The 24,902-nt window shown below is 36.8% G+C and overlaps 1 protein-coding gene across 3 annotated transcripts in view; it reads left to right on the forward strand.

Moving 5' to 3' along the window:
• The window catches only part of IQSEC1 (IQ motif and Sec7 domain 1), a 69,102-nt gene that overhangs the window by 26,491 nt on the left and 17,709 nt on the right, over positions 1-24,902 (forward strand). For 2 of the 3 annotated variants that reach the window (XM_010584417.1, XM_010584419.1), the window contains exons 4-9: positions 12,101-12,262; positions 16,498-16,620; positions 17,415-17,581; positions 20,233-20,372; positions 21,657-21,686; positions 24,012-24,137. In XM_010584417.1, coding sequence (XP_010582719.1) covers positions 12,101-12,262; positions 16,498-16,620; positions 17,415-17,581; positions 20,233-20,372; positions 21,657-21,686; positions 24,012-24,137 — 748 coding nt within the window. The remainder of the gene's footprint in view (positions 1-12,100; positions 12,263-16,497; positions 16,621-17,414; positions 17,582-20,232; positions 20,373-21,656; positions 21,687-24,011; positions 24,138-24,902) is intronic. The other variant, XM_010584418.1, reaches the window with a different exon arrangement.

Here is a 24,902-nt window from a genome sequence, read left to right on the forward strand (position 1 = left end):
GTTTATTTTGCAGGCTACAAACCCTGCCAATGCAAATCCAGCCTTTGAGACTGGTTTGCTTATAAGCAAGGCTTCAAGAGGCCTTTTGACTGCTACTTAAAAAAAAAAAAAAAGAAGAAGAGAAAAAAAGTAAAAAGGGCTGTGATTTTTATTCTCCTGTTTGTTTTGACTGCAGGCTGGAAATACCAGGTTTACCAGTTATTGCAGCCCAATCTGGTAGGATTTTCAGGTTCCATTCTGCTGCCAGTGCACTGATGGTTCTAACAGATTAAATAGGACTGAATGGTTTAACCTCAGCAGTTTGAGGAAACATGTCCTGCCCTTGGGTCAACTTTGCAGTTGGTAGTAGCAGACTGTAATTCTGTGCGGAGTGGTGCATGTGTAGGAAGAAGTATATTGCCCTTCTCTTGTGCTACCATGATGGTGGCAGTAATTCTGGCTCCTTGCCAGGTATTTGTGGCTACCAGGTATGTTTGTTGATAACAGTTACTGTCTTCTCAAACTGCAGTGACACGCCCAATTGGGCCATGTCGAATAGAGTACAGTGTAGTGATTATTCACTATTCTTTTAGGCAGGAGGTACAAACGCTTTCTGTATTAATGAAGTGTATTCAATAGAATTTGGACAACTTTAGAGTGGTTTGAAAATTCGATGCAACTGTGCCGTATTATAAAATATGAGAGCAAATTTGCATTGCTCAGACTCATTTGTTAATCTAGCAGAGACTAAAATTGTATTTAGTATCTCCTTTGGGATATCAGATATTGGAAGACACTGTTAAATGTCCCCTCATCTGGCAGTGTTCCTATGGCATTGTGATTTCTTGCCACCGGAACCAGTCTTGCTGGTGCTGATGCCAATTTCTGACATTGCTCATGAAGAGAGGCTGTGAAGTACAGCTTGTGGGCCATTTCCACCATAGTGCTCTGCTTTTTATGCTGTGGCATAATTTTGTTGAGGGCTGTTCTTGTGTAGTGTTTTGTTGAAGGCTTTGCGGCCTAATCTTATGCATATATCTTGGAGGTAAATGAGCGTAACGCTACTTTACATTGCTAGAACAGAGGCTAGGCTAGGCTATAAATATTTTTACAATAAGTTTTCCCAGATGCCTTTCTCCCCCCAGCCCCCTTTTTTTCCCTCTTTTGCTTTCTGGAAAGGGTAGGGACAGATGGAAAACTGTTCCCCATGTGTCCTCAGTCTATTACAGTGTACTGTTTTGAAGAGTTTTCTGTATCTTCCTTTATAACGGGCTATTATCAAGGTTCCCACTATTCCAAAGGATTTATTGACAGAGCTAAAAAGGCATGAGTATCTGTTTGCATTATGCAATGATGTATCATCTTTTGACCTGTAAGCCCAGAAAGCCCCACTGGCTTCATTTATTGCATGATGGAGATGATTTTATTCAAAATTTAAAAATCACTATTGATATGAATTGGATACTACTTCCAGGAGCAGACTTTTAAACATGTCTAGGTTCCTTGCAATGTTAATTTAAGTATTTCTTTATCTTACTAAGCAGATATGAGAGGAATTTGCTGAGTCCGGGGAGGATTATACCAAATACAAAATTGCAAATTACAATTTCTAGAGAAATTCTTGTTGGAAATCTGAGGCACACAATAATAATATTTGTGAAAAGGCACACTTTTTCATTTTGCCTGAAAGCAGCTTTAACTATTGAACAGAGGTATACGGTTTCCATCATTTACATGTAGGTAGAGATTGAAGGTAATTTGGATTCCTAAGTACTGTTACATTCAGAAAGTACTGCAAATTTTTTCTCTATTTGAAATGCTTAAAAGTTGCCAATTGTTATTAATTTTTTTAAAGTTTTGCAACTAGCCATTAGTTTAAATATTGTAATAAGTGTACTAATCTGATGTTCCTCCATTTACACCAATCGCATGCCTAATGAATTTCCCTTAAGATGCCAAATGTACTTTCTGAATTGCTTTTAGTCAGGTCTCATGGCATCCATTCAGCATTCTAATATCTGCTCTGAAAACATGTATTTTTAGACTGTCGCCCTTAGAATTTTAAGTTAAAAGCTTATTGGAAACATTTCTAATGATTTTAGACTTTGTAAGTGCAGATCGAGTAGGAGGGAGAAGGTGTAAATTAAACTGAGTTGGTTCTCTTTACCTTTGAACTAATTCTTTTGTTTTGTCAGCTGATCTCTAATACCTTTGCAAATTGTGTATCTTCTGTGATTTTTTTTTTTTAATTTTTTTTTTTTTAATGATTCAATAGCAAGAGAAAAGGGGAGACAAGAGACCTGTTCAGGATTTCACAACAGAGCCATTTGCCATCCTCGTGTATATGCTGAGAGGGACTTTATTGTTGTTACAACATCTGGACTGCAGATTACTCAGCCACAGACAGTTCCAACAAAAATTAAAATCAAAGCACTCCATGTAGCTTGTCCTCTAACATGCCGAGGAGTTAGTAAGAAGAGAAGAATGTTCTTAGTATGACTCTCATTATTTCTAAAAACATTTAGCCCTAAGTGAGAACACCCAAAGAAAAAAAAGCTCTATGTGCTTTGCTTTGTTCTGTTCGTGTTTTATCTTTTCTCCCTGAGGACCCATTTTCCCTCCTTTTTTTCCAAAATGGGTGCATTGATTAGCATGCATTATGTCCTGCCCATAAAAAACAGGTGAAATGTATAACTGTGGATTCAACCAATAGTATATTTAAGCGCCGGTTTCAAATATGGGCACAAGGATTCCCTTTATTGCCATTAAAAGGGAGTATAAACTTTACCAAATGTTGAAGCAAATCTAGCTTTTGAAAGGCTGCACTGTGACCAGCAGTAACTGTGTGTGAGTATCCCTGGAACCATGAAAGAGCCATTACCTCATCCTCTGCCGCCAGCTCCGCCTGCCCTTAAACATTCTGGGCACAGTCTCCCTCCCGCTGCTACCCACTGCTACGTGCCAGGAATCAGTAACTGGTTTGCTCTAACAATGCCTGGGTGCATGCTCAGGATACAGTTGGTTATTAGAAAATGACCCTATGAATGGAGGAATTTGACTGGGTGAGCAGCTCCCAGATGAGCATCTGATATGACTTGGGATGCCAGAATTCTAATTACTTCCCACCACCACGACCACCCCCTAAATCTCAAGTGACCAAATTTTGAGGGTGAAAAATGTGACCAGCTGCCCTTACAGGCATACAGAGGACAGTTTGAATAGGGAGTTGGGAAGGCTGCATAGGAACCCTTGGAAGAAGAGTTAAGGAAAAGAGAAGGGGGGCACCGACTCTTTCCTCTTAACAATTCACATCAGTCTACTGAATTGGGGTTTGGTGGATCTGTAAATGAAAAATCTGGAGATCTTTAAACAGCATTTTTGCATTGCCAAACTAAAAGGTATCCCCTTTAAAGTAAATGATTGTCAGTGTTTCCCATTTGCAGTTGGCAGAGTTGCAGAAATTGAAGCTGAAGTGCTTCTGTTATGTGTAACTGGGGTGAGGGTGAGGAAAGAGAATTTAGGGCAGGGACACTAGAAAATGTTAAGACAGGGACTGTTCCTCAATTTCAAGGACACAGTCATCTTACTGTCTCATTCCTGACTACAGTTGCATAAACATGAAAGCAATACTCAGCCCTGGCAAATAGTTCTGAGAGCGCCAGCAGGTTTTTCATGTGTCTTGTCTCAAAGTGGAGTATATTTTGCTCTGCTGGCAGCTACAAACTCTTTTCCCTACTTGTTGAGAAGTGCAGAGATGCAATGGGGTTAGAGGATGTGAGAAAATCCTCATGGAGTGTTTTGGTCCATTTAGTTAACTAAAATCCTTCCTCGCAAAAGAAGGAAATAAGGGGGGGGGGGGAGGAGGGAAGCAGGCTGTCCACTGCCAAGAGAGGGAATAATGAGGAGCTACAAAATCTGCTATAGCATGATGACTCAGGATTGTTTTTACTAGCAAGGACATGTCCAGCTACTGCATTGCAACTACGTGGGGTGTGCCTTATGATTCTCTTCACTGTGCTAGCTGCTCTGTTCCTCAAGGCTGATGCTTCTCATACAGAAAAATCCTATTTCTGAAATAGCTTTAAACTCTCTTTTTCCTCCTTTATTCGAATAACCCAGACTTTCTGCTTGAACCCTTTAGCTGCCTCTTATACACTTTTTACGGTTTTGTAATCAGCTCTGATTCAGGCGATAGTTTTCAGACAAGCCTAAACATTCAGTAGTAGTAATGTTTAATGTGTAATTTCCTAGCACTTTACTGGGAAATGGTGACATAAAGAAGCTGATTGATAGGACAGAAAGTAATGGTGGAACTGTTTAGGTCAGTTACCCAATTTTATGAAAATAGATGTCTACAGAGTTTCCTCTCTTTATTTTGCTCCCCCACCAAATAGAACTGGGCACTGAGATCACTTCCTAGTGAATTCTTTTGTTAGTGACATGAGTGTAAATTAACTTTCACTAAATGGAGGTTACTCCAGGTAATTTGGTATAATTGCAAGTAAGCTGTGACCTTCACTTCTGTAGTGGTAGTTTTTTTGGTTTGGTCTTGAATGAACCTGAGGAGTTTAACATATTATAGTGTAGTGAGGAGAAGTCATCCTCACTGTGGGGGAAACTGCAGGGTTCCTGCCAAAATAATATGAATAACTATCTCCCCATTTTCATGAGATGCAGAGAAGCTGTGAGAAATGTGCTGTTTCCTGGCTTATTTTCCTGACCCAGGAACTCTTTCTTGTAATTACCAGAAGATGCAATTTGCACCTAGCTCTTCTTTTTCTTCATTAAGTGGTTGTGTAACATGACAATGACACAGTTCAGGCTTCCCAGTCAGTTTCTCTGATTTTCTTCCTTTCAGTCCCCTTCTTGTATTGCTACATAGTTGAGTGAACTCTGACAACTAGTTTTGGTAGTATTTTAAGGATGTTGGGGTTTTGCTTCTTTCCCAGAAAGTTTAAAATAGACATAGCCATTCTATTAGCTTCATTGCAGCAGGTTATTCAGCAAATGTGAAGGAAGAAGTACAACCACAGAAACAAAATTTAACTGTCTGCCAGACTAAGGAGAATGTTCAACTAGCTTGTTACTGCCAACTTGGCTATTTAAAAATATTTAACTTCTTAAATGATTCTAAGAAAAGTCTTGGATTCTTGCTATTTAAAAAGGCATCCCTGGATTTTAACGTTAAACTAATGTTTAGTTTTGTGACAACTGTAAATATTTTCAAAATGGGATCTCTAGTATCTAAGGCAAGGAAGATTTATTTTTTTTTTAACAGAGGGCTGGCATCATAATTGCATTAAATTCTCCACCCGCAACATGAAAAGATTTCTTTGGCAGCAGCACATTTGTGAACTGTTTCTGTTTGCAGTGTTGACAGCCTCTAAGAAATGTTTGTAGTTCTGGTTTGCTTGTTTTCTAGATTCTCTTAGTGTAGTGCGCATGTGTGTGCCTAAACATAGGCAAGAAACCAAAAAGCATAGATGTGCCTTCAGAAATACTGAAGTTCTTTCTAGATGTTTCACCAAGCTTCTCATTTTCATTCAGGCTAGCTTTATTCTCCTTGTCTCAGACAGCTGTAAAGACAGTGTATTTGTGGTTATTTACATTGTGTGAATAAATCCCTAGTCTACCTTAAAAGATACTTTTGGCATTGCTGGATATTGGAAATCTAGACTTGGGCAGGCTGCTTTCTGTGCTCATTTGTTTATTAATGCTTCCATTTTACAGCTCTGTTATTGTCTGAGCATCTAAAAGGAAATACAAAGATTTAATGTGGGTTTGGGTGCTTGTAAGCTTTACATGTTTAGCAAGTCAGAAATAGGGAAGGCTTTATACACCTTTGTACTGTGGGTTTGCTGAATGTTTCTGAAGTATTGCTTGCTATTCTCTTCTGTTGGCCAGCGTGGACATAGGCACTTTATCTACGCTGTGGCTTGGTTATGATTGTGCAGTTATGGGGGGGAGCTTGACTGGATTAAAAAAAAAACAACCAAAAACCACACGCAAAACAAAACAAAAAACCCCAAACCACAAAACAAACCACCACAAAAAAAAACCCAAAACAAAAACCAACCGAAAAAAAACCCAAAAACACAAACCACTAAAAAAACCCCACAAACACAAAACAACAAACCCCCCTTTTCTCCTCATTCAGTTTGTCAGAAAGTCCTAAACCAGCAATAGGAATGAGAGAAGAGACTGATGCCAGTGCTGGCACTGCCACTGAAGTGCTCACCTAACTACAGCACTTAGGTTTAATGTGTTTGTTTTGCAGTAAGACTGGCTGTACCAGTAAGTCTGGTAGATAACAGTAAATGCTAAATTTGTGCTGATCTCTTTCTTACCATTTAGAATCTGACTAAAAGCTTTTACTCTACCAAATTCACTTTTCAAATTCACTGCTGTGTTTTTGCAAAAATAGTATTTCCTACAATTTGAAAGATAACATTTTGAATATCCAGGTAATGGAAAGCCATATTTCCCAAGTACCACTGACCTTTGGAATCTGGTGTTACTTTATGTCCAACAACAGCATAAGGTGGTGTATTTCTAACCATGTTTCCTTTTGTGGCTTAAACAGCAATCTGTGTGTCTGTCCCTGCTCCTACACCACCTGCTAGATTGTGTGACCGCAGTTGTTGACATCTTTGCCATGAACTGACTTGGGAAGTCAGTCAGCAGATGCTGTTATCCTTCCCCTCTTCAAAGGAGGAGCTGTTTCTGACCGTGGCTTTCCTGCTTTCTCAAACTCTGGCAGGTCTTGAGCACCTCTGAAAACAGAATTCAAGCAGAGGAAATTCAAAGCAGGGACTGGAATTATGTGATTTTGACAGTCCATATTTAGTAATTTGTGGAGCTTTAGGCCTGTTTTTTATCATTGGCAGTTCAGATTTTCTACAACAGCTAGTTGGTGATTATCTTTGCAGGTTGATGATATTCTCACATAGTGTAAATGATTGTAATAACGAGTATCCTGAAGTTGTCTGTCAGTGGTTCCTCTGACCAGGTGAAAGTTAAGTGAGACAAATAATGACACGTTCAGAATTACATATGTCTGGATCACTGCTGTCCTTACTAATTTGCTCATGACAATAAAATATTAGGAATGCAGTGTTTTTGTAAAGATACTGTGCTGTTTATATACATGTAGGTTTTAGTCTAATGAAAAAAATACTGGGTTTTTTGTTTTGTTTTGTTTTTTCTTCTTTCTATATATTCCTGACTTGGATAAGGGACACTCCTCTCAGGAACATACCAATTTTGGTATTATTACCCTATTTATTGTTCTTCTTTTCTCTTCTACCCCATACTCCAAAGGAGAGCTCGTTCTTAGGAAAGCTTCGTACATCACTTACATAAGCAAAACTCATAAACATACTGACCTTTTCCAGATTCACCCTGCATAGCTGTTAAAGGAAAAAAAAACCAATTCCTCCTCAGCCTCACAAGCTATAAACCCCCAACAAACCACTGCTCTAATGAGATCTACACAAATGTCAGCAAGTTATATGAACTTCCACTGAATTTACACTTTCAGTACTATATGTAGGACTTGCTGAGTAAATAAGCCATCTCCTTCTAGTTAGTATTATGCCAAGGAAGGAAAGGCATAATACTGACTAGAGGAAACAGCAGTGATGTGCAGGGATTTACTATTGCCTTGGTTTTTGAGGGAGTGGCTTTGGGAGTGGGTTGGGGTTTGGGGTTTTTGCTTTTTGTTTTTTTAACTGTTATCTGTGGGTGATTTTGCTCTCTTCATTCCTGCAATTTGCTTCCTCTTAAAGATGTCATTTTCAAAAAATTGCTGCAGGATCCAAGCCATCTTCAGAAACACACAAGGACAACATTTTTACTGGATATGACCAGTACTCTCTAAGAAGCATGCTTATTAAAATATACTGGTTTGATCTGTTATTTTGAAGTTTGCATTACTTTTTCCATCGATGTTTTTCCCCTAAAAGTTGCTTTAAACCATCCTAAAGGTCTTGTAATTAATCAGTTTCTGGCAAATCCCTTAGCTCTTTATGCAACATCTGAGAATCTTAAGTAAATATGGTTTTGCACATCTTTTTGTGTTAGTTGATTGGTTTTTTCTTCCTTTCAGTAGATTCCTTTTGATTTGTTTTGGTTGGGTTTTTTTTTTTGTTTTGGTTGGGGTTTTGGGGTTTTTTTTGAGATAGAAGATATTTTTAAGCTTTAATTTGGAAGCAATCCTGTAAATATGAATAGTTCTCTATATGTGTGTATCATCAGCTATGTAAGGTGCCAACTTCAGAGGATGTATTTTGATATTAGTTAATGTATTCCAATCTGAAAATAAATGCTCTGCTCTTGCAGCTTCCACGATTGCTATTTATAGACTTCTCATCTTCCCTGTTATTCGTAGGTGTAATTAACAAGCCATCACTGGAAATTTTCCTAATCACAAAAGACTCTTAGTTGTAAGTACAAAACGGTCTACGCTCAATTCTGAGTAGGCACAAATGAGGATAACTTATGTTAGATGTCCTATCTCGTGTTAAATCCATGACCTTTTCATGTCCCATGCCCTTCTGCATCTAGTCATGTACTTTAGGAAAATTAGGGTTTGGTGAAAAAGAAAGTTTGTCCAGTTTAAAACAGCTGGTTTTGCCAACAGTAGAATCCCTGTTTGCTTGTGTTCTCTTTTAAAACCTGCCCTCCCAGAAACCCTGTCAGCTACCTGGTATTTTTTGCCTTTCATTTTTCTCTTAACCTATTGTTAGCTTCACTTTGTAAGTAAAATTTCATTGGAGGTACAGCACTTCAGAATGCGCTTACAAAGTCAGTTTTCTGTTAAGTACTTTTCCCGTTGAATAAGATAATGTCACACCTGGTGTGGGGGTGGGAGGGAGCCTACAACAGCAATAAAACCCCCTGAACCTCCCTAGTTTGCAAAGTTATTTAAAAAAAGAGAGCAATTGTTCTTCCAGTAAGCTGTTTGATAAAATTTAGTACATATTAAATTCAATTTCTTGGTCAAGAGTGCTGAATTAATTCAAGTTTTCAGATCATCAAAACCAGAAACATGAAGAAATTTTGTCAGCAAGCTAGACTTCCAGAACAGAAGCCAAAATTAGCATTTATGACTTGAATGGGAAGCTAGGGAGATACCCACTGGATAAGAACATTTTTCTTCCTCTGATATTTAATACCCACATTTAGCCACAGAAACTTACTTTATTTAGAACTTTATTTGTGCACATTCCCATACAAACCCTAACCTTCAGAGTTCTTCTGTGAGCCAAATAGTGTTGATTTTGTTAAGAGGAAAACTGAAAACATTGTAGGCTGCCTTGGTCAACGAGTGATATCCTAACAACTACAGAGTGGTACCACCTGCCTCTGGCTACTTGTCCTTTATGCCATCCTTTAGAATATACTCTATTGTAGACTGTCATTACTTAGGGTGAGATACCAAAAGACCACCTGAAGCTATAGGTTCTGTCATTAAGAACAATTGTCCGGCTAATGCTTCCTCTAAGAAATCCTTTATCCCTGTTGTAGTGATGACTATCAGAACCTTCAAAGAAAAATCAAAGTAACATTACGGAAAGTTACAGTTCTCATCTCGACACCTGTTAAAAATTCTCTAGAGAAGCCCTTTAATTCTTGAGTTCTTTATTTTTAGCAGTAGCTCGTACCAGCTTAGTCTGGGTGCCTGGCTGTTGGCTGGGGTCAACCCGCAAGTAGCTCTTCAGCTGAGGTCAGTCATACTCTCTAGGTTTACAGTTGTTTTTCAGGAACAACAAAGTTCACAGTTTTTAGAGGACAGATTTCAAAATAATATGACACAATTTTCTTGATCTCTAGTTGGCAAATTCAGTTGGGTAGGGCCATGAATTAGAAAGAAATAAAGTTTCTTCACTGTGAAAAAGAGTCTTATAGGTTTGTTACTCTGAAGTTTATGCTACTGCTACCACAGTTTGATTTATCAAATAGGGAAAGGGTAGTCTTTATTCTTACAGTTCAGAGTTTTCAGGTACTATTTTCATGTTATTACAGCTCAGAGTTTACATTGCTTCCATGTTACAACTTTTGTAACAAATTGGACTACTTTCAAATAATCCTAGACTGTAAAACATCCTGATGCTTCACTTCAGCATGAAGACAGTGTCGATGGGAAAAGAGCTTTTGGCTTCCAGTGTACCGTTAAGTGGATTTTTAAGTCTGTTTTGGAGACTTACCTAGCCTGCTTTGAAATGTATTTGAAGAAAGTGATTTCATATTGCTTGAACCAAAAGCAGAGCTTCTTACATGAAAAAGCAGACCCTGACTTGTATAAAATCATACAGCTACATAGGAACTGGTGCAAAATAAATCATGTGTCATCACAAAGATGATTTTAAATGTTCAAGCTTATGGGGATGGTAAGAATTCAAGTTGTGGTTTAGCACAATAAGTAACGATTCAGTATTTTCTATATCTCGAGTAAAGGTGATCTTTGGATTGAGTTGTGCTTTTTGATAGTGTTCTTTGTTTTCTGTTTTGACAATTGCTGGAAAGGAAGTCTCCTGGGTTTATATCACTCTGAATTTTATGGACAAATGTAGCTCACTAACAAGGGGGATGGAGTAAAAAACTATTCCTGTTCTTGTTAGATGCTGTGAATTTAAATTTAGAAAGATTAAGAATTCTGAAATACAACTCAAAAGCATATGAATGTAGCAGTTACGTTACTTACAAGAAAATGGGTACTTTTTGAATATGAAAGAGATTGATTTTACAAGATTGTACTTAGAAGATGACTCTACGTGTAATTTTATTTCGGATGAAGAGAGCCACAAGCCTGATGCAAGAAACTGAGATTTGAGAACTCCCTTTTGATTAAATTACATATATTCCTCTGATGTATCTAACTCTTAATAGGGTATTAAGTGTATAACAGTATAATATAAAAGAGTAGGAGAACTGAATGGTGATGTATTCAGTAATGTTATTTGCAATTAAAAAAACTGAGAAACGGTTATGGTTGTATGATCAACCTCGTATAAAAATAGTACGGTCACCTTGTCCTTTGAAATTGATTTTGCTTGCCTTAAAGGAAATATCTTTCTGGTCATCCAGCATGCTGCAAATCATTCAGTCTTACAGGTGGACATTGTATTATAATTCCTTACAAAATAAAGATGATGATGGAATTACTGGTTCTGTAAAGATATCCCTTTAATATCTTTAAAAGAAATTACGGTTGTTGTGTCATACTGCTAGAAGACGCAGTGCACAATATGTGCTGTAAGGGGAATTTTACATCACTTTAAAATATGAGCAGCATTTGGCTTCATAAGCAGTAGATTTTATTGCCAGAAACCAGTTCCATACCCAGCCCTCCTCCCCAGCACACGCTTCTTAATATGTTAAAATGAGTAGCTTCAGCTTGCTTTGTTTTGAGATCTGAAAATGGTTACAGCTAAATCTGGAGGTGATGTATAAAGAGATGTAAAATACTGCAGAAATTATTAAGGTGCTTGTCTGAGGGAGAGAAATCTGGGGCAATGGGTGTGTTAAAGGACAAGGGAAAAAAAAGTCTAAATTAGATGGGAGCCCCACTATTTTTAATTGCTTCTTTTTGCATGACTGGCTTTATTTTTTTGCTCTATTTTTTGTATTCTCAGCTTGCAGGTTATACCTCTTCAGATGTTTTTGTTCAATGAGTTCAGCTTTTGACAGCAAGGGGGTGGGAGGTCAGGGGTTTTCTTTGTTTCTTGTTTTTCTTCAGCAGCTTTTTAGTTCGGTTTCTGGAAGGTACATCTCTCCCAGCAACAGGAGTACTTAGTAGCTGATGTTGGTCTTGTCTTTTGCATTGACAAGTGTTTTGACTTTCATGCCTGAAGCTGTTTGCATATAAAGCTTCTCTTTAGAAGGGTTATGGAGCAGAGAAATGTGTAACAACATGCAAAGATGTGTTTCAAAGCTAGTAAGCTATTAACAGTGAACAGTATGTTCTACAGGATGGTTACATTTATCCTGGAACTATACTAGCCCATACTAGTAGTATGTTAGTCAAAAGTGATTGGCAAAATTGTTGTAAAATTTTAATCAGATGCCCTCAGGTCCAGTGGAAGAAAATTAATAGTTTTGCATTCTCATTTCTCCTCAGAAAACCTGAAAAAGGAGTCCAGTACCTAATTGAGCGAGGTTTTGTGCCAGACACTCCAGTTGGTGTTGCCCACTTTCTCCTGCAAAGGAAAGGTCTCAGCAGACAGATGATCGGAGAATTTCTGGGAAATCGACAAAAACAGTTCAACCGGGATGTATTAGAGTGAGTATTGTGTGGGGGGAGGAGGTAAGCATATTTTAATGTTCAAGTAAGACGTTTCATCAAGCTAGAGGTAGTAATGGTCTCTGAATGTTTTTTTGGATCTTGTTCTGAAGGAGGGGGAAACCAGACTCTAAGGGTTAAGAAAGAAAACATGCCTATGAACAAATACTTATTTCTTTGCTTTCCAGCTAAGTTACTGTTTTTGTTATTGATCCAGCAAGATACTTACAAGGATTTATATTTCCTGTAGTCATGTACATTTACTTAAATTTATGTTTTAATTTCATTGGCATTGGAGTATGTTATTTTGAAGTCTTTTTCCTTCCTCAGGCTCTCTAATAATTTACTGAATGAAACAAAATAATATTATATGCAACATAAGGCTTCATCAGTAACAGAACATGAAAATAATTTTTACAGCCAAATAGCTCAGATGTTAGATAAACAGGGATTTCAGCATGTACAGGCATATGCTGACAAGATCTATACAAACTGTTCTTTTCCAAAAGATTAGATGAACAAAAACTCTTCTAAAAACCAAAGGAATCCAAAGCAGAAAGCTAGACTTTAGCAGCTTGGTCATAAATTTCTAAACCTTATATACTGTGTAGACCAAAAAAGGAGTTGCTTTATATTAAGAAGGTGTTCATTTAAAACATGTATTCTTTTGGGGCTTTTTTGTGTGTGTGTCTGATATACTCACCTATAAACATGAATACATCCTAGTCCAATTTTGTTCAAGGAATTGTATAAAAAATTCAGTTAGATGTTTAACAAGCCACTGAGAATGAAAGCAAAGAAACCCCACATCTTGCCCATTAAGGAAGACTAGGAAAAATTCTGACCACAGGTTTTAACCAGAGTATAACAATAGCTGTGCTGAAATTTGCATTGCTCTGTAGATGCAGTCTTTCTTCAGGACTGCATGTTGATATGCAATATTGATACCATAATATTGATACATCGCAAAAAATTTAAGGTTGCGGTATCATGATACAAACGGTCTGCCAATACCTTATATTTTCTTTGCATATTTCTTATAGACTGCTCTCACTGCCTTCATACTGCAAAGATGTTGGTCACGTTCTCTACAGTCATCCTGATCTTACTATTATGCTGTCAGAACTTATGTATCTCAAATTGCAAGCTCGAACACTGTATTAATACAGCTAATGGCATGTGTACATATGTACGTATGCCATAGACCTTTTTTTAGAGGTCTTCCCTTTCTTTCCTGTCTCTCCTATTCCTGTACAAAACCCAACAGAAAGCAATAGAAGAGCCTCTGTACCAAAGCATGCAGCCTGCCTTACAATGCAGAGTAATAGAATATGGCTTGATTTTGATGCAATCCCTATTCAGCATGAGTCATTATCAGTTACTTGTAATGATCGTCTGAATTTTGCAATTATGAGTCAGACTAGGGTGAAGACTTCTCAAAGAGCGTGTAATTTCAGATTTTTTAAAAGAAAACAGTACAGGTGAGGACAAGATGATTTATAATCTTAGATGATGCATTTAGTGATCTTGAACAAATCATTTGCCCTCACCGTCTCAAACAGACTAGCAGAATATGCATAAATACAAGTGTGTCTCTGCTCAGTCAGATGTGATGAGGTGAATTCTTAAGAGTAGGGTCACAATCACCTACCTACAACCCCACAACAATCCCTTTATTGAAGTTAATCTATTCTTAAATAAGCTATTTCAGCTATGCTTTGGGGCAAGTAACACCCTGTAAGCGGTGCAATTCTCTTGATAGTGTTCTGAACCTTGCCTGCAAATAGGAACAAGGTATTTTTTCTTAAAAAGAGAAAATAGAATAGCATTTCATCTTAAATATCACATTTACAGATTGGAGGTAGATTTTGTCGAACTGAAAATAACCCCAGATTGTTACATAGAAAAGATATTTTAACAGATGATCCTTTTTCTGTTACGCAATTTAATTTCAAGTGACTTGCTTTGATTTGTGGTCAAGTTTCCCAGATCCTGTAGACTAGGGTGTTTTAACGGTTTGAAAACTTCTTTTCACTGGAGCTTAGAAAATAGTCAAGAGAGTAGCCTAAATTTTGGACCACGAGCTGCATTCTGGGCCTAGTGTAGTTTGCTACCTGGTGGTATCTCAAGTGTAAAGGCATTGTTTGGGTGGCGTGGGGCTAGCACAGCTGGCACTGATGTTGCCCTGGCCAACAGGAGGCACATCAGACACGCTTCCTGAAACACTGCTGTTGTGCAGCAAGCCTGACCAAGGAGTGCTTGATGTAATAGAGGTGTAGCTGAGGATCTGACCTTCTACTGTCTCTTGACTTTGCATTAGAAAACAAAAGTGCAGTCACTCAAAGAAAGAATAAAATAAAACCATCATAAAGAACCCTGTTAAAAGTGAGAGGGAAAGGATGACGTTCTGTTGCTCTGTACGGGACTCCATCATTTCAGTTCGTTACACTACGCAGTTATGTGCAAGAGTACAAGCAAGTGGGACAGTAGAGAACCAAGGCAATTGTAGCTGCACCAACCCAGCAAATGGTATGTTCCACTCTTATTGCCTAAATTTTGTAGAGAGGTGGTAAGCAGGGGATAGTTCCCAGGAAGAAGTTTCAATTATCTGCCCACCTAGAAGTGGTGAAGCCTAGCTGCTTCTTGCTTTTACCTGCCTGGGACATGTAACTGTAATAGTGAAGATGTGGTCATTCAGCACAAGCTTATTCACCCAGAGTACATATGTACTCAAGTTCTCCTGCAGTGACTAAAATCTATTTAATCATGTTCTCTTTAGCATTATGATCATGGTATTATTATCAAGGATTATCATTTTGTTAACTATTGTTAACAAAAACGGAACAGGTGTGTCTGCTCTTACTTACTTTCATGTTTTCATTTACTGTAGTGACCTAGCTAAAATAACTTGCTCCTTTTTTTGCCATTATGTAGCCACTAGAAAAGTTTTGTTTACTAAATATTTGCAGAAAAGTAGTGGTTCCAGTTAAGAACATGGACCATGGTGGTATATCTGCTCTATCCCTGTAGTTCATATAAAAGATTATTTAAGACCCCTCCCCATTATGTTGTTGGCCAGCATGTTTCTGGAGGGCCTTAATTGCTCTAATTACTTCATTTTGCCAGCTTGTCTGCACATGTGCTTTACACCTTTGAAGGAGAAAAGAGCTTTTGAAAGTGTTACAGAACTTAGAATAGGTGGGAAGACTGTGAACATTACTGCAGAACTGATAGTAGGTTTTTAGGTGTGGATTGGAAAGGGTGTGAGACATGCCAAGCCTGTTGTGTTTGTTTCCTTGCAGTTCTGCATAAAGGGAAAAATATTCAAGGCAAAGTGAATAAATTGCTTTGGTATTAATCTATGTTAGCTACAATGTTACTAGAAGAAAAATGTGAGCTACTCTATCATTTTATAGCTATACATTTAAGAAAAGGCTTTTAAAACTGGATTGTGCTTTCTGTGGTTTCTGCATTACAGTGCTGTTACTTGCAGTGATTCATGACTGGTTATTTAAAAACTAAAAGCTAAGTTTAAAGAAAGGAAATTTATAAGCTTCTGATTTTAAAGTAGTCTTTAAAGAAAGTGTTAGAATGACATAGTTCACATCATTGATTATGTTAAACTGGTTTCTTTTTTATTTTTTGTCAGCACTATTTTCAGAGCAAGAAAGTAATTATTTCTTCATATATGTTAACTGAAAGACATGGCAAATGATGGGGAGATGAGAATTACAGTAATAGTAAGAGAGTATCCAAACAAGATTGGTTTTTTCTCCGTATGTAAGAACATTCCTAGACACAGAGCCATTTGGTACAGATTATTGTACTTGCTGCAGGTTGTTTGAGATATGATATTTCGAGCAGTATAAACTATTTATTATTATTATAAGCATAGTAATAATTGATTGGCCTGGAAGCACAAAACCAATAATTATTCTTGGCAATAGCATGTCACTTACATTAGTCAGACATTTGTCATTCCAGCAGCTCTTCTCTTAAAAAAAAAAAAAAAAAAGGGCCTGCTTACAGGTACACATTCTCATTGATCCATTATTTGCAATCCTTCCTTCACAGCTTACCTACAATTATTGCAATTGCTGCTGAATATTTCAAAAAACTCCATGAATTTCTACAAGAGATGGAAAGTTGAAAGGTTTTTTTGGTCTTGAAATCTTGCCTTTGGTTCTGTGTTGTTAGAAATTAAAAGACACAATGGCAATATGTTTTTATCCTAGCTGTGTTGTGGATGAGATGGACTTCTCAACAATGGAACTGGATGAAGCGCTCAGGAAATTTCAGGCTCATATCCGTGTTCAAGGAGAAGCCCAGAAAGTAGAACGGCTCATTGAAGCTTTTAGGTATGATGCTGAAATAAATTACTCCGTCACCAGAAACCTGCTGTTGTCTAACGGTCAAACTGGAGAACTGGGGAAGTTGAATATATCTAAGTTACTTCCCTGCCTATTTGCAGTGTCCTTGTGAGCTACTTACAGTTTCAAATACAGCATGTTGTTTGTGGTGGTTTTAAGTATGAAATAGGAAGTTTTATTTGCCGCTGCTGTTCATGTATGTCATTTGTATTAATGCAGCGAGGTTTCTCAATTAAAAGTTCTTTGTGGCATCAGCTGAAAACATATTCAAGGATTTTTGAATGTCTCTAACAATGTATTTGGATATAATAATTTATATGAGTGGAATTAAAGGACCATTTACATTTTAGAGTATATATGCTCTCAAACTTCATTAAGCATTTCAACAATAGTGGAATAAAGAGCATTAACTTACTAACACTAACACAAGCATACTTTATCCAGGGCAGGATGAGACGTAAATCATCATGTGGCAGTAAGCTAAAATCAATGTTGTACTCTTACCTGGTGTCAATGGGTATTACTCACTGAAAAAAAAATAATCCTGAAGTTATTGTAGCTCAGAATCTGTCCTAAGTGAAGTTACAGTGGTAGTAGAAAACAAAAGCTTCCCACATTCTGGTATTGGCTTATGAAAATATGTGGACGGAAAGCTAAATGTATGTCTGGAACACGAGTAATAATAGCTTGCTTAGCCTCTGGAGTGTAGCAGTTGGTTTATTTGGTGGAATTAGAATAGTTATTCATAGCTCTGACAGCTTCCCCTCTTTGCTTTTTTACAGCCAACGATACTGTATCTGCAATCCAGGTGTTGTGAGACAATTTAGAAATCCTGATACCATCTTCATTCTAGCTTTTGCCATCATACTGTTAAACACAGATATGTACAGCCCAAATGTGAAACCAGAACGCAAAATGAAGCTAGAAGATTTTGTCAAGAATCTACGGGGTAAGCAGACTCTAATGATGAAGGTCATGAAAGCTTTTCACTGTAACTGTCATTGGAGGGACACCGTGTATCTTCTGGGAAAAAGACAAAATAGAGAGCACTTGATTCTGATTTCACCTGACTTAAAACTGCAGTCATTTTTACAGGCTTTAGTTATTTGTGGAATAGCGAAAACAGAATTAAGCATATAGTATTATGTCATTTTTATCTTGTCTTTCTTGAGTGGATGTATTGTCAGGTCCTTTTATTTCCATATATGTATATATATTAAGGAACAGAAATAACTGTGCCATGATGAGAACTTTTGGAAATAAACTAAAGATCTAAATTCTCAGTGGGGAAAAAGAACCTAACTCCAAAACCTTCATGAAAGGTACATGGTAAATAGCACAGAAATTTCATTTTGATTTCTTCATTGGTATAATTTCTGATCATAAAATTGGTTAGGTTGGAAAAGACCTTCAAGATTGAGTCCAACTGTCAGCCATGCCTACTAAACCATGTCCTGAAGTGCCTTGTCTACTATTTGACAGGCTATGGCCCACCTAAGCTTGCAATTAGATTGCCAAAAGAACACAGATATTTTTTCAAATCTGTATCTCAGATCTTTCTGTCCTGGTTCTTTCTGGTGAAAAAGAACAGGGTTTTATGAAGTATCAGCTCAGCCAGTGCTCAGCTCTACCTTAGAGGCAGTAGTCACTGTAGAGCTGAGGAGGAAGATCGTGCATGAGATGATGATAATCTCCTGTTGTTCTTGGGCACTCAAGGAAGAATGCGTCAAACAGCATTTACCATTTAACACAGAAGAGCACTCAGATGTTAGAGAAATAAAATGAGGCTGAAGTCCCCATCCCTTTTTTTCTTTTATGATAGTTTGTGCCCACAGGGAAAAAGCAGCTTTCACTATAGTTCCATTACTATGTGTTTGTGCAAAGGCCAGGAAAATTGCCTGCTCCATCATTGCAACCCTCTCCTCCTCCTCCTGCTTTCAAGCACAGAATAAGCACAACTTAGTGCACAGTCTCTCTTGGCAACAATGTATGTGGCAGCATGGTAGCAGAATAGGCCCACAACTGCAGGCACCAGCAAGTGCTGATGTATTGTTTAACGGCCATTTTCTCAGTGCTATCTAAAAGTGGGCTGAAGGTCAGAGAGACAGAATCAAGTTGCTTAATATATAAAAATATAGCGGTGCATCTCAGATGCATGGCAGTTTGTATTCATGTGTGCATGTGGTACTTTCATTTTAGTACTAGTAAAAACAAAAGACTTGTGGTGTTCTGGAATTTCAGATCTTGAAAATGAAAAGTCCTGTTTAGTGATTTAATGCCCTTAGAGTTATATAAGACAGCAATGAATGATCTATGCTTAGCAGATTTTTAGCATAGCAAAATTTAAGTTAGTGTGGAGATTATATCATAAAATCCACAAAGATTAAAAAAGGCCTGATATTCATCTCTTAGCATAATACTACAGTTACATTTGTTGTATTGAATACAGTACATTCTCTATGAGCTCCAGCCTGAATGCCAGCAATTTCTTATTATTGTAGGCATTTTTATAACAGGCTACCTTGCCTATAACTTTAAATAACTGGATTGCAAAGGGTCGTCTGTGGAAGACTTGCTGGTGTGGAACAGAACAGAGGGTGTTATGCTTGCTTCTAGTTGCAAAGAAACTGTATTTTATCACAGAATTTTTTACGTGAGCAGTTGTTCCGCTGGGTGACAAAATATTCTATTTTGGCTTCTGAATGGGAGATAAGAGTTTATTACTTTAAAATAGACATGCATCTCCCTCTCCCCAGGAAATCCAGCTTTAAGTCACTTATTGAAATGAGACTCTTTCCACTGCTATTAAAAATTCAGGATCAAGCATTAAAGGCACTGGCATTTGTTAGAATACTGATGTGCCAATGATAATCACACAGTGCTAAACAATAATACCATAACTAGGCTATTTTGTTGATCTGTTTTTCCAGAGTAAATTAATTGTTTTTGAAATTGTACAGGAAATATTGGTTAAATTAATTTTACTGGGTGTTCATAAGGTTCTTGGGTATGAAATTCTTTTATGAACAGAGTCTTGAGTAATACTGGGACAGAAGCAAAATGGAATGGTTATTCTGATTCCTCCCAGTGGTATAGTCCTAGGAGGAAGTCATACAGAGATTTTAGTGTCTAAAGGGTTAACTCATTTGAACTTTGATACAAAACAGAGGAAACTTACAAGAAAAAAAGACTTTACATAGGCAATTAGCCTTTTTATGGCTTATTTTTTTAGATTAGAGTTTTAAAACAAAAAAACCCCATGTAATTTACATCAGTGTCTTGGCATATTGGGAGCAGCAAGCTTTTGGACAAAAATCAGTGCTTCAGTAATGAGTAACATAACTTCTGCTGCTTTGGTAAGGTAGGCTCAAGGACAGCATAGGAGATGTTAGCTGACAGAGTACTGGTGGCTATAAAACAAAACAGCATAAACAAGTACATCAGCAGTCTTAGGCAACGTTGGCTTTAGTTAGCAGAGGAAACAAAGATTGCCCATGTTTTTATCCTCTCCTTGCTGAGAAGTGTACATTGCTGAGAAGTAACAGTGTTTGTTAGATCATTCAGAGTCAGACTAATAATAGAAACTGTTGGCTTTTGCAGGTGTGGATGATGGTGAGGATATCCCACGAGAAATGCTGATTGGGATTTATGAGAGAATCCGCAAACGGGAACTTAAGACGAATGAGGATCACGTATCACAAGTCCAGAAGGTTGAAAAACTCATAGTAGGAAAGAAACCGGTAAGTTCATTTTGCACTGCTTGTCAGTTACTAAGGAGATGTAGGGCAATGTACAGTATAGAACAATACAGAAGTGTGTTGCTTAGAAGTCTAAATTGGTCAATAAATGGCAAAAGGCAGAAACTGTCAAAATAATAATTTGCTATAAGGTTGGTTTTAATTTTGGAGTATTCATAGTGCAGGTGAATTTTGTTGTTGCAAAATTTGGTTTTCATGGTATTCATGGTATTCATGAGTGATGATGTTATGAGTCTTAAACTCTTTTCTCTATATGAAGCTTTACAATTCTGAAATATCTGCAGTTTAGGCAGTTATCATGTTTGTTTCAAGAGAATTGAAGTGTTATGTTGAAGTGATGTTGTAGAGAATCATATTTCAACATCTATGCTATCAGTTATGACTCCATAATTTACAAGAGTAATAGAGAACTGTTCACATCAGCATCTTTCTCAGCTTTGCAGCTAGCTCTATGAACTGGCATTTGTAAGGGGAAACTGTGTCATTTTGTCTCAGAATTTATCTGGAAATCAGGTCCCAGGGATTCTAACGCTGGGTTTGAGCATCCAAAGATACCTCTTGCTTTGTTCTTGGAAAAATCCTGAGGTACTTTGCTATGTAAATTAATCTTCAATTAAAGAGCTTTTAAAAAGCTTTGAATTGTAATCTCTTCTCAGACAAGCCTCAATGTGGGGAGGGGGAGAAGGGAATGAGGGACCACCAAAAAAAAAAAAAAAAAAATCGAATTTACTTCTGTTTCCCAGTAAGGAAATATTGAGGGGATCTCTTGGAAGAAGCAGAGGAGAGAGAAAGCAAAATTTCCTTAATAAAAACTTTTCCATATTTCTGTGGAGAAGAGAAGTAAATATTCTAAAGTCAGTATTTGACAGTCACTTGTGCTTTTGTATGAAACTTATTTTCTGTAACTGTTTGGGGATTTAGGTTTATATATAGGCTTCTGTGGGAGACTGGTTTTTTCATGGTTCTTTTTTTATTCAAGCATGTGGCAATTCAAATCCTAAAGCTAATCCTGACCTTGTAAATTAAATGGGATTAAGAAAACAATGCCCTCAATGGAGTCCTAGGCTCAAGGATTCTTCTGTTGAGAGACTTTTTAACTGTGTGAAAGAAAATTGAGGAAACAGCCAACAGTCTTTATTGATAGAAATATTTGTTTTTACTTTATAGGCATTTAGTCATAGTAAGACCGTGACGTATTTACTTGCTATGATACAGTACTGTGTTTCTCTGAAGTTTAATGAACTTGTATATGTCTTTCTACTGTAGATTGGATCTCTGCATCATGGACTTGGTTGTGTAGGTATTTCTCTCATACTCCTTCAAAATTTATAGTCATTTTAACTGGCAGCGTTTTCTTAAACTGGCAATAATGCATTCTATTACATTTTAACTTTTTAAAAAATTGGGCTTCTTTCAAGCAAAATTTTCCTATTGTAGTAGCAATAACTCTCCAAAGTATAAAGACTTTTCTTAAAAATATATTTCCCAGAGACTGCTTAATTTATTGCCAAGAGTTTTCTAGACCTTTTTGGTACACTTCTTATGCATTTCATAATGCTATTATCACTGTAGAAATTAGACAGCCAGTAAAGAATAAACAAATAAGTAAAATTACAGTTGCACCTCACCTTTCCACCTGGACCCTGGTGTGTTTATTCTTTCTGGTCCATTTCAGTATTGAATGATACTCTAGAAAGATATTGCCAGTTAATTAAACAGTTCTATTCTGAAAGGTAGATAAACATAGAAAATACTGATTCCAGATTTAAGTTATAGGCATATTCAATGATAATCTTAAAACTATTCTTCTAATGCAGTGTTCCACTTAATTTAATTTCATGATAATATTATTGCTAGTAGTTTTGAACAAAGAAACCACCTCATCGCAGAGGAGTGCACATAGTGCTCTGAAGTCTGATTATCTTACACAAATTTGATCCTAATGATATTTTTTTTTCTCTCAGTTATAACTGCACTGTGCATTAGCATCTTCATTCAGGACAATCCAGAGAAGGAACTTCAAACTTTCGTTTGTTTTTTCACTCTTCTATTTCTTGCTTTTTCTGTGTAAACAATTAAAATCACACAAAGCTAGCTTCATATTCCTAAGTGAAGTACCTGTCATTGTTTCATGGATGCAAGTCTAGCAGTACCACTGGACTGTAAAAACAAACTGAAAGATTTGACCTTTATAAAATATGGTGGAATGGAATGTTACCAGATCATCTATTGCTATGAGTGAAAGCACTGTCTATAGTTAAATTTCAATACTGGAGCTCACTGTAGTTGTTTGCAAATTCATAGGCTCAGTGACTACTCTTGGATTTTGTTATCTCGCTGTAGTAAATCTCGAACTGCCATGTGCTGGGGAAGCTAAGTCTGGAGGTAGGAGGGAATGAGAACATGCAACATTTATTCCAGCCACTTTTCAGTGAAAACCCATGTAAGCTGTTACCAGAATAGACGGAAATTAGAAACCGTTGATTTTTCCAGCATTCTTCACCACACTGGCTCCTTTAGAACGTGTCAGATTTTTTCTTAAATACCTTCTCCTTGCAAGTTCAGGGACCGTAATTAAGCTAATGCCATAGATAAATTAAGTGGTATTAGCATTTTATCTGTTATTAGTATAGTTATCTTTGGATTTGGGGGAAAAACTGAAATCTCACCAAATGACTTGATAATCAACCAGGAACAAGGGCAGATAGTGAATCCTAAACTCTTTTTTCCCCCTTTTTTTTCTTTTTTTCCCCCTGCTTACACAGAGGAAGAAGAAGCGTTAACAGTCTTTGACTGTTTCTTTTTGCCTAGTAAATCTTGTAATTCCCATGCAGAATCAGGAATTATAAAGAAATATAATATATAAATGAAATATATGTCTAGTTACCAAAGAATATTCTCTACTTCAAATTTTAAAAGTTTAAAGGATTTCTTTTAGTATTGTTGGCAAGATACATCATTTGCATTTGAAAGAAATTAAGTCTCACTAGGTTGAAAACAGCAGCTTCGGAGATAGCTTCAGCAGACATTTCAAATAAGAAAATGGAAAATTATTCTTGGCTTTCTTGCCAGCATGAGAAAATAAGCCAGACTGAAAATGCATTTACTTTTTCCTGATGTCACCATTTCCTTGGCATTGGGGAATGAACAAATTGAATTAACTCAGTGGCTGACAAAAAGTAATCTACAACATCAGCGTATTCGTCTCACAAAAGCTAAAGTTGCTTTGCATCCTTTCTTCTAATAAAGATATGTAAAAATGCTCAGGAAAGCAAACATCCTTTGCTTTGACCTCCCACTTGCTTAATCTTAAATTCTTTCAAGGTTTTATCGTTTCACAAAGTAAAACTCTATCCCCAGTAAGACTTTCATTGGCATCCATATACAGGAATGCAAGCTGTTAGAGAATATTTTATAGAAGAACTTTGATGAAGTTTGAATGTCATGCAAGTTTGTGGCATATAAAACTTTATTTTTCTGTTGTTGGTCCTTTGATGAAAAAGTCTAATGGACTTAGAGGTAAAAATATTTGAAATATTCAAAAAAAGACTCTGGGTATGAAAGATGCTCTTTCTTGGCTAAATATTGCGATATTAACCATGAACTTTTGTGTTACCATAGGTCCTCTCTCTACCCCACCGGAGGCTTGTTTGCTACTGTAGGCTGTTTGAAGTGCCAGATCCAAATAAACCTCAGAAGCTTGGATTGCACCAGCGAGAAATATTTTTATTTAATGATCTTCTTGTGGTATGTATTTTCAGGTGGATAGACTTTTAGTGATGTTTTCAGAAATGCCTATCTCTATGAAATCAGTGGCAATTAAGTGCATGAGCATTCCTAAAAATAAATATCTATTACCTGTTACTCTGTACTCCAACGATCTTGGGATGATTAAGATTTAAATTTTCTTAATTTTCTTCATTATATATAATTTGCTTTTAAGCTGAAGCCTTTTATTGATTACTACACTCTATTGTAAGAAAGTACTTTGATGCAATAGCTTTTACTATAAAGAACAAAAATTACCTCCAGTTTACCCATTTCCCTAATGGGTAAATGGAGACATTCTTTATTCCGTGAATAATGAATTTAAGTTACTTGTGGAAAAACAAAATTGCATGCTACTTTGTATTCCCCAGATGTTCTATGAACCATATATGTTTATTCACTGAAACAGGAATGGGATATGTTGAAAGACATTTTACAGTTGACTTTACTTTTTAGTGTATGTTTAACTTGACCCAGTCTTTTGAAAAACAGACATACAAAACTAGTGATAGCTTGGAATTATTTGGTTGATTTACCCTTAAAAATAGGAAAATTTGTTGCACTCTATTTGGAATGTATTTGGCTGTTACCTGGGAACTAAGAACTCAACTAAGTATTTCATGTTTTGTTACGAAAAAGGCACACTTCAGATGCACAATTTTATTCTGTGTAATTTTTACATACCTTCAGCCCTTAAAACAAGGAAGTAAATAAAATAAAAAAAATTAGTCCTTTTGATTGTGA

This window comes from Haliaeetus leucocephalus, unplaced genomic scaffold, assembly GCF_000737465.1.
Source record: "Haliaeetus leucocephalus isolate CR32 unplaced genomic scaffold, Haliaeetus_leucocephalus-4.0 Scaffold984, whole genome shotgun sequence".
NCBI classification, from domain to species: Eukaryota; Metazoa; Chordata; class Aves; order Accipitriformes; family Accipitridae; genus Haliaeetus; species Haliaeetus leucocephalus.